Below are 10,313 nucleotides of genomic sequence, written 5' to 3'. Positions count from 1 at the left end.
AGCAGTCTGCATAATGGAGCACTCTTTGTATCACTTTTCTTAGGAGCAATAGCACAGACAGGAATAGGCTGGTTCCAGACCAAAGATGACAGCAGAGGCAGGATGGAGAGCCGCGAAAGGACGCATGTAGCTGGGGAAGACAGTGCTAGCAGAGACCCAGACACAGCTTGGCACTTCGACGGAGGCTGACACCCACTTTGACAGAGGCTGACACCCACTTCGGTTTAGAAAGGTGGAACGTAGGATGCATTTGGAGTACATGAGCTATTAGGATGAGGGAGCTGTGGCCCAGGATAGACTACAGGCAGGCAGTAGGGACATCCTGGGAATGGTGAGAAGGTGATTGTGAGAGAAAGCTGACACATCACTGCTTGGCAGGGGTAAGGTTAGGACAAAGAAAACCTCCAGACCATGACTGGGCCTTGGGATGGGAGAACATTAAAGAGGAACAAAATATTAAAGTCAGCTTAGCACATAGGCCTTAAATGAGTGGGGGTGCTTTCCTGTAAAACCCTGAGAGAAGTCTCCTTAAATGCTTAGAATAAGGTAAGGGAGAGAGCCTCCATGGGCAGGGCCAGGTTGGACATGGGAGAGGTGTCGGAGAAATCCCATGAACAAATGAGATATGTGAATATTATAAGTTTTCAGGGGCTGGCTGAGGTTTTATATGGCATGAGTTAGTTAGTCTGGGATAGCCTGTATGTTTTATAGGGATAGCCTACACTATATATGGGCATAGCCTACATGACCGGAGAATGGAGGCGCTAGGTATAGGAAGGACCATAAACTAGGGGCTGTCGCAACCATAGCACAGAACAGCTTCTTAAACTCTTGCCGCAGGGAGAGAGCTGCAGTGGAGTGAGGCCTGTTTTCTTCAGGCTCCTAGATTTGGCCTCCTAGAGTGACTACTCTCTTAAAAGGACAAGCCTGTGATCTAACAGGACCAAGTCTTGAGGACCAAGTCTTGAGTGCCAGGGGATCAGTGGACAATAGAAAGTCACAGGTGATTTGTGGAGAACCTAAGAGCGACACAGTAGGAGTCAAGGAAGGGATCAGTGGATGGAGACAGTGTGGAGAATAGAGCTGTCTGCTGCCCGCTGTCCACAGCTGGCTTCTCTCTCTCTCCAGCATCATGGGAAGGAAGAATAAGCATTAAGCATTAATGAAGTACTGAGCCTTCTAGTCATGACCACAAAGAACCCCAAAGAGCAGGTGAGCATCAATGACGTCACAATGAGACTTTCCCGCTAACTCAGGAATTCCGTTGTGATCACTTATTCAGCAAGTTATTTAATAGAACACTTTGTGCATGGCTTTTGTTCTGGGCATAACAGGAACAGAAGCAAAATCAATCCCGTTCAATCAAAATTGGAGAGAAAAAGCTATGAAATAGCCACATTCCCTCCCCAGCCTCCGTGTAGTCCCTTGCTTCTTTTGCTCATTTAGCAATCCATTCCTTCATCTATCCATTAATCATTCCATCAGTGGTAAACCCATCCATCTATCCACCCTCCACCATGCACCCACCCACCCGCTCAAGAGACGGACATGGAGGCATCTTCAGGAAAACAGCTTTTAATTACGTTAGTGGTCTCAGTCAAAAACAAAGAGCAGGAGTGACTGGTAACAGTAAAACAGGGCCTGCCCTTAAGCCGGGATCCTAATGATGGCCCAGATGTGGAGGGAGGAAGGCTGGCTGGGGATGGAGCAAGGTCTCATGTAAGCATTTGGCAGGGACTAAACCACATGGCAGTCTCTCTGTCCTTTCTTCAAAGTCTCTTGGAAGGCTCCGTAAGCAAGGATGGGGTGTGGGAGAAATGTCATGTTTATGTATACTCAAGGACATTTTCTGTTTCCCTTTTCCCTGCCTCTCAGAGACCCTACCTCATACACACACACATGGATCCACCCATCCCCCGTGGATCCATCTATCTACCCATCTACCCACACATCATGCACACATCTGTATGTCCATCTGTTCATGTGTCTTTATCTGTTAGCTCATCTCCTCACCATCTATCTATACATACATCTCTCCACCCACCCACCCATTCATTCCCACCATATGCACACATCTACCCATCCACCTACTCATCCATGCAGCCCATTCATCCATCCATTTATGTATCCATCCGCCCCACACATGTGCACATATGCACATGCATCCACCCATCTGTCCATCCATCCACTATCCATCCATCCACACATGTATCTGCCCATCCATTCCTACATACATACACACATACATATATACATACATACATACACACACCTATTCTCCCATCCCCTCACTCACAGAGGCATGCATGCATGTGTCTATCCATCCATCCACTCATCATCATACCTACCTATCTGTCCATGTATCCATCCACCCTCCACCCCACATCACCTACCCACCGATCTGATCCATGCCTCCCTCCCTCCAACGACTTCACATAAAGCACTCAGGGCCTGGATTCTGTAAATGCCTAGTGCTTAATGTTATGTTGCTACTCTGACAGCCAACAGTTCTTAGGGCACAAATGCCTGTTCCTGCAGTAGGCATCGAAATGTACTTTATATATGTTTAACTAAAGTGGAGCACAGATTTGTATGGAAGCTCTCTCTGTCCCATTTTCCTTGTGCAACATTTGTGACAATTGGCAACTCTCCTAGATTTCCTACACACCTTGGGGTCCTGTTTATGGACCAATTCTGTGTTATGGTTTGTATATGCTCAGCCAGGGAGTGGTACTATTAGAAGGTATGGCCCTGTTTGAGTAGGTGTGTCACTGTTGGTGTGGGCTTTAAGACCCTCATCCTAGCTGCCTGGAAGTCAGTATTCTGCTAGCAACCTTCAGATAAAGATGTAGAACTCTCAGCTCTTCCTGTACCATGCCTGCCTGGATGCTGCTATGTGCCCACCTTGATGATAATGGACTGAACCTCTGTAAGCCAGCCCCAATTAACTGTTGTCCTTATAAGAGTTGTCTTGGTCATGGTGTCTGTTCACAGCAGTAAAACCCTAACAGCTTGGCATTAGCGCTGAGATCTCTAACAACATCGCTGCCATGGTTACTGCTGCGGCTTCCACTCTCTGTCCATCAGCCTCCTGGGCAGCAAGAGCCTAGAGCAGTGGCTCTCCAACCTTCCTAATGCAGAGACCCTTTTACATACTTCCTCACGTTTTGGTGACCCCCAGAGCCATACATTTATTTTTGTTGCTACTCTTTAACTGTAATTTTGCTATTGTTCTGAATCATAATGTAAATATTCACGTCTTCTGATGGTTTTGGGTGACCCCTGTGAAAAGGTTGCTCAGCCCCAAGGGGGTAGTGACCCAGAGGTTGAGAACCACTTCCCTAGACAGCCCCGCAGCTGTGAATTAGAAGGACACAGGTCTGTACTGACTGCAAGTTCAGGGTTCTCCTTCCTTTTGTCAGAACGTTTCCACAAATCTTGAGCTAGTGTGCGGAATTGTACCGGGAACATACTCGTGCAAATGGGATGCAGACGGACTCCTGGATTCATTGACTAAATAGTTCCTGGCAGAACTGAAGAGCCTGTGGCACACAGGTTCACAGCCTGGTCTGAGGTGGAAGCTGGGTCACCGCAGGTTGTTCAGGAGTCTCGTTTCAAAGTATTTCAGTTATTGGATAGTTAGACGATTACAAGTCCATCAAGAAGGACCTACAATTAACCATATCCAGAATCAACCTCTGGTCTCACCACACATCGCACATTGCAGGCCCCTTTTCTAGACTTTCCCGTGTCTTCATGTCCACTGTCAGCCCATGATGGTGGTGAGGGCCACCTGTCACTAGCCCAGGGTGCACTTCGACCACCTGATAAAGGTCAGGAAACCCGGTACAAGCCAGAGCTGATATCCTTCCTAACAGTCTGAAAGATGGCCACCAGAGGGCACCCCAGGACCACACTCCCTGTCCAATGAGGGTCAGGCTGGTGTCGCTCCCAAGCCTTGACTTCCTGGGGATTGAGTCAGTCACAACAGACGCATCTGCCGCCCACCTCTTTTTGATGAGATGCTCCCCCTTTCAAAGTTCTAGATGACACATCACTTTGATTTCATGCTCACAGATCTTGTTGTACCATGAAGAGGACAAAGGGAGTGGATGTTTATCAGGTGCCCTCTGTGAGACTCGCCCTGTGCAATGGTTATGCTGCTTTGTGCCATGGACCGGGCTCCTCTTGAACCTCAGGCTGCTGTCCACTTATTACAGATGGCTGACGTATTGCCGCTGTAGTTAGGAGTAAAATCTGCCTAGGTACTTTACTCCTGGAATAGCCACAGGCCTCTCCTGCTGGGAACCCTTTAATGATCCTAGCAGGCTGAACTCTTCACTTCTGGCTCTGTGTTGGGAGCCCGAGCCAGCTGTGTAGGCTCACACCTGCACTGACACCTGCACTGACACCTGCACAGACACCTGCACGGACACCTGCACCTTCCATCTGTTGGGTCCACTTAATGCAGCCACACCAGAAAGTCGTGATGAAGTAGCTGGTGCCCACTTCTTCAAGTAGTGAAGGGCCTGGAGTGAGCTCACCTTCTGGAAAGAATATTGCCCTTCTGGCCCTCAAGATACCCATCGACCCAAAAAGGAGATTGGACTAGAGGCAGAGCTCAGTTGTTGGAGCATTTGCCTAGCACACAGGAAGCCTGGTGGTTTCTCCCCAGTACTGTGTAAAACCAGCTGTGGCAGTTAAAGCACATAATCCTAGCACTCAGGAGGTGGAGGCAAGAGGGTCAGAAGTTCATGGTTACCAGTGACTACATAGCAAGTTCAAGGCCAGCCTGGGTTACATAAGGCTTTACTTCCAAAAAAAAAAAAAAAGTGTTTTGTTTTTCTAAAGGTGGGGCTTGGACAAGAAGGATTTGCTTTCCCATCTAAATTAGTCCTTGCCAGTGGGGGTGTGGTGAGGTCTCATGACAACGGGGACAATATTTTTAGGTTTTGTTTTTTTTTTTTAATGCTTCTCATAGTAAGCCATCTGGCCAGAAATGTTCCTTCCAGAGAGAACCATGATAGTCTTGGATAAGACTGGAGAGAGGGAGAGAGAGAGAGAGAAAGAGAAAGAAAGAGAGAGAGAGAGGGAGAGAGATAGAGACAGAGAGAGACAGAGACAGAGAGACAGACAGAGACAGAGACAGAGAGACACAGAGAGATAGAGAGACAGACAGAGACAGAGACAGACAGAGACAGAGAAGCATAGCCGGGCGTGGCATCACACACATTCACCTCAGCCCTCAGGAGGCAGAGGCAGGTGGGTGGGTCTCTGTGTGAGATCAGGCTGTCTCACCAAGTGAGTTTCAGGGCATGGAAACATGGGGATTCCCTGCTATAGAAAACAAAGGGCTTATGGCTGGCCCTACAGACAGGAGCCACCATGTCACATCTGCCCCTAGACAGTGCTTAGCATTGTGCTGGCCCAGGATAGATGCTCAAAATATGACTGGATGGATGGATGGGTGAACGCAGGTAAGCGACTGTGTAAAGTCTGAAGAAACATTAGAAGACTGTTACAGGAAAATAGAATTCTCTTGTTCAGAAGGGGGAACTGAGAGGCCAGAAGAGACTTAGTGGATCTGTGAGTTCTGTAGCTCCTTTAGAGGATCCTGAGGACCTGGTGTGGCCCTGGAGGCCAGAACCAGGACTCAGGATGCTTGCACGGAAGGGGGGGTGGGGGGTGGGGGCCGTGAGGGGGACGGTGAGTTTGCAGCAGAGGAATCCCGGTTCTCAGCTTCTCCAGGCCTGGGGCAGAGCAGCCTGGGGTGGCTATGGAGCCGAGCAGGGCCTCAGCAGGGTGGGGTGGGTCCTGTACACAGCTTGTTGGGGTAGTGGGCATACTTGCGGTTGTAAGTGCCCAGGTTGTGGCGAAAGCAGAGAGCGGCTCTCTTGTCACACTCACAGGTCTGCCGCTGGCAAGCCGTTCTACCAGCTAGAGGGGGGGTGGAAACAAGCCAGGGACTCAGGTGGCAGCTGGAGGCTGGGAGCTGGGCGCGGGCGCTGGGGGTGGGTGGTGGGCGGGGCGATGGCAGCTCCTGGCTGCTCTGTGGTCCAGTTTCCCAGCCCCATCCTTAGCCCCTCTCCTACTTCCTGTGGAAGCCCACACCCAAGGGGATGCTCCTCCTATGCTGCATTGGGGCTGGCCTGCTAGCTCCACTCACACTTAGCCCTCTCCTGCCACGAGAGGAGAGGCTTCCTAACCTCTCACCTTCCTCCTACCAGGGCTTTAGCAACCCCTCCGCTGTGTGATGTTAGTGATGCTCAGGATCCGGACTAGAGGCTATTACACTACCGCCAGGGCTTTTCGGGACTTCAGCCTGTCTTTATCAGAGTAGACAGAGCCAGCACCCAGCCCAGGTATCAGGCTGGCCCGCTCCACCATCCTGAGAGCCAGCTAGCATCCTCATGGCAGGCGCCAGTTGCCTGGAAGACTTTTTTCACTCCACTGTGGTTGTCTGTTTCTGCCCAGGGTAGCTCTGGCTCTTTTTGTCCCCAGGAATACACCTTCCTGGCTAGAAGGGCCTGGTGTCTCATTTCCCCTTCAAAGATGAACACCTCCCTTCAGGATTCTGCCCACACCTGCTATGTCAGCAGGACTGGAGGTCCTAATAGTGGGCAGCTATGGAGCTCTTTCCCTTGCTCGAAGTACCATGGGGGCAGAAGGCAGAGTGCCTGTATCCCGTCAGTCTGATCCCCCCCTGAACATCCTTTCAGTGCTAACCCAACCAGGAACTACCCGACCCTTGCCTGAGCCCTCAATGAGGACCTGATGTAGCTGCCCTGCCTAGCGATCTCGTGGTTCACACTTTGGCACAGACCTTGAGACCTGAGTTTTGTGTTGAGCCCGATCCTCAGACTGCCTGGGTCCTTCCCTGGGCCCTACACCCACCAGGGCCTCCTCTCTCCCAGGCTAACTATAACTGGCTTTACACTGTGAAGAAAACTCTGAGCCGGGCGGTGGTGGTGCACGCCATTAATCTCAGCACTTGGGAGGCAGAGGCAGGCAAATTTCTGAGTTTGAGGCCCAGCCTGCTCTACAGAGTGAGTTCTAGGACAGCCAGGACTACACAGAAAAACCCTGTCTTGAAAAACAAAACAAAAAGAAAAAAAAAGAAAAAAGAAAACTCTGATTAAGTGCCATTTAGGTATTTCCTTAGATAAGGCCTGGAAGAAACCTAATAGGGCCAAATGGGCAGTGAGGTGGGCAGAGGGAAGGAGGTGGGGCCAGCCTAGCAGCCCCAGTGGGCAAACAGCTTGTGAGAATGGGGGCTGCTGTCCAGAATCACAACTCCTCCTGGCTCCTCCCAGGGAGAATTGTTGGACTCTAGCTCTGGGTGCGGCTCAACTTTGTCCCTTCTGGTGACTCCCCAGAGGCTGAGCCTGGGCAAGGGCTACATCGACGGATCACAAGGGCGTACAGCCCAGATGCCCAGTCAGAATTGGAAATGATGGTCGAGTGTTTCCACTCTTATGTGATGACAGGAAGCCTAAAGGGTCTGGCCCTGTGACAAAGATCAAGGTTACCATCTGGAGGGACCCCTGCCACCTACCACAGAAGATGTTGTTCCGAGTAATAGAGAAGAGGTACTTTTCCAGCTTGGGGTCACAGCCCAGCTTCTCCAGGCGGCCATAGCAGCAGTCATGGGTATGACAACACCTGTGGGGTCAGAGTTAACCTGGAGGGGCTGTTAGGCAGGCTGGGCTGGGCTGGAGCAGGGCTCCTGGGACACCAGGACCCAGGATGGAAGTAGAGTATGAATCCCTGCTGTCTAGGTGCTACCAGCTTCTCCTTCCTCCCAGGCAGTCCTCCTGCTCACCAATCGGTCTGGTCCACCGGCCAGTTGGAGCCACCGACGCCACAATAGCAGCCGTAGTCATTGTACTGCAGTGCGGGCTTTCCGGTCATTCTCTCAATCATCACTCCAAACTGGACCAGGTTCCCGCCAGCCAAGGGCACTATGGAAATGGTGGCAGAAGCCACAAGGTTCCACAGGGGCAGTGAGCATCACAGCCAGGGACATCCAGGGACCCATCCCGAAGTCCCCTTCAGATCTGACTCCTCCAGACATTTCCCCGGCGATTCAGTAAACCTCCCCAGTCCAAAGCTGTCAATAACAATGATACTAAGTAACAATACTCTACTCCCAATGCCAGACTTTGTGCTTTGATCCCCTAGGTCCCCTCCCCTCCCCGACCTGTGTGCTTGTTTGTGTGTTTGTCTCAGTCACCCATACGTGCATATCTATGGAAGCTGTGGTTGGTACCAGTTTCCTTTACTTTCCATCTCACTTTTTGAGACAGAACCTCTCAGCGAACCTAGACCTTGCCTATTTGACTAGGCTGTCTAGCCAGCAAGCTGGAAGGTTTTGCTTGCCTCATACACACACCCCACCCCCCAGCACTGGGGTTGCAGATGTGTGTCCCAATGCCTAGCTTTTACGTAGGTTTTGGGAATTCGATCTCGGTCTCCTACTCACCCCATGTTCCTCACTCTGCTTCCCTTGCTCATACTGTGTGCCCCCACACACACTGACTCTTTACATCTCTCTCAGGAAAATCTGAATTTCCCCAGACCTCAGCCCTGGTCTCCCCCAGCAGCAGTGCGTTCACCACAAAGACCTCAATACAGAGCCCTGTGCCTGTTTCCCAACCTTCTCCATGGGCCTCCCTGAATTCCTCCAGAACCTTCTGATTCAGCGGTGGGGAGGCACTCATCCCCACAGGCTGGGGATCCCATGGTTCCCACACCCTTCCTCACTGCACTCTTCTCAGCCCTCTAGCCTGCCCTCCCTCCCCTCCAGTCAGTGCTGGCTCAGACTGCACATGCCTCAGGAGCCTTAGGATAGCCAGGTGGGTGGCAGAAAGGCAGGCAGCCTCTAGCGCTCAGTACCCATGATGCCCTGTGTTCATGGATAACATGCTCAGGTATCCAGAGTGCGGGGTTGGGGAGGAAAGGAGGAGAGAGGTCATGAAAGTCACTTACCCAGGAGGCAAAGGAAAGCCAGGGCAATGGGTGGTTTCATCCTGGGGGAGGTAGGCAGGTTGCATGGGAGCCTGCTGCAGTGGGAGGAAGTGAGCAGGGTCCTCTGATCTCAGGCCACCTCCCAATTAGTTAAATACACAGGGCCTGTCCACTCCCCATCATTAACCCTTGAGTGCCCAGTGATGCAATAGTTCAACACTTTGACTAAGTTCCCAGGGGAGGGGCCAGCCAGTGCCCCGGGGGCTCTGCTTCTGAGGGTGTGTGAAAACAGGGGTGGGACAGTCTTGTGGCCATCCTTCCTTCTGCTCCACCTTCTCTGGACCCCCCACAATCTCAAATTGCCAACCTTGCCCCCAGGGTCCATGGCCCCATTTTTCCCTTATGCTTCCTATTGTGCTCATTTCCCGTGAGCCAGCTCACTGGAGGAGACCCAGTACGGTGGAGAAACTGAAGCTCTCAAGGAGCCAAGCTCTGAGTGTGTCCTGTTTCCAATGCAGAAACGCCCCTCCCCAGCTGTTCCTGTTCATGACTGGTGACTGAGATAACTTGGCCATCTGCTTCTGTCAACACTCAGGATTCAACTTCTGAATCCTATTCCCACCACGGATCACGAGGCCCTGGGTAGCCTTTCCCCTTGCTCAGGACCTCCGAGACAGAGGCATCCGGCCTCACCTCCTTCATGAGAACTGGCTCTCACTGAGCATGCGCAGGGCCACAGGCGAACCACTCATACACGGGGCCAAAGACCCTCAATAACCCCATGATTCTTAAACTTTCATTATTCCCATGTGACAGGGGTACACAGACAGGCAGACAGACAGGGCCAAAGACCCTCAAGAGCCCTGTGACTCCTAGGCTTTCATTATTCCCATGTGATGGGGGTAGGGAGGGGACTACACAGGTAGACAGACAGACAGACAGACAGGGCCAAAAACCCTCAGTAGCCCCCATGACTCTTAAGCTTTCATTATTCCCATGTGACAGGGGTAGAGTGGGGACCACATAGACAGACAGACAGACAGACAGATAGACAGGGCCAAAGACCCTCAACAGCCCCATGACTCTTAAGCTTTCATTATTCCCATGTGACAGGGGTAGGGTGGGGACCACACAGAGACAGACTCACACACACACACACACCTCAGTAAATGAGGAGCTGGAATGTGGACCCAGGCAACCCTAAAGGGTTCACTGAGGGCAAACTTAGCCCCTTGGGAATAGGACAGGGTGAGGAGCACTGTGCTTCTCAGGCCATGATTTTTTTTTAATCAGATGAATGATGTTAATACAGCCTAGACTATATCTGACTTTTTTTTTTTTTTTTT

At 51.3% G+C, this 10,313-nt stretch overlaps 1 protein-coding gene across 1 annotated transcript; it reads right to left on the bottom strand.

Moving 5' to 3' along the window:
• Positions 1-5,518: 5,518 nt before the first annotated feature.
• Pla2g2e (phospholipase A2 group IIE) lies at positions 5,519-9,122 on the bottom strand. Its single transcript, XM_031376942.1, has 4 exons — positions 8,989-9,122; positions 7,823-7,961; positions 7,556-7,662; positions 5,519-5,937 (listed from the first exon to the last, which is right to left on the bottom strand). Exons 1-4 carry the CDS (start codon positions 9,026-9,028, stop codon positions 5,795-5,797), a joined length of 429 nt encoding a protein of 142 aa, XP_031232802.1. The 5' UTR covers positions 9,029-9,122; the 3' UTR covers positions 5,519-5,794.
• Between the last annotated feature and the right edge of the window lie 1,191 nt (positions 9,123-10,313).

This window comes from Mastomys coucha, unplaced genomic scaffold (genome assembly GCF_008632895.1).
Source record: "Mastomys coucha isolate ucsf_1 unplaced genomic scaffold, UCSF_Mcou_1 pScaffold18, whole genome shotgun sequence".
NCBI classification, from domain to species: domain Eukaryota; kingdom Metazoa; phylum Chordata; class Mammalia; order Rodentia; family Muridae; genus Mastomys; species Mastomys coucha.
This window is presented reverse-complemented; position numbering and strand designations above follow the sequence as displayed.

Coding starts and splice junctions, on each gene's coding strand:
- Pla2g2e (XM_031376942.1), bottom strand. CDS start 9,028: ATGAAACCACCCATTGCCCTGGCTTTCCTTTGCCTCCTGG. Junction 7,663..7,822: donor CCGGTGGACCAGACCGATTG/GTGAGCAGGAGG, acceptor CTGACCCCACAG/GTGTTGTCATACCCATGACT. Junction 5,938..7,555: donor TCGGAACAACATCTTCTGTG/GTAGGTGGCAGG, acceptor CCCCCCCTCTAG/CTGGTAGAACGGCTTGCCAG.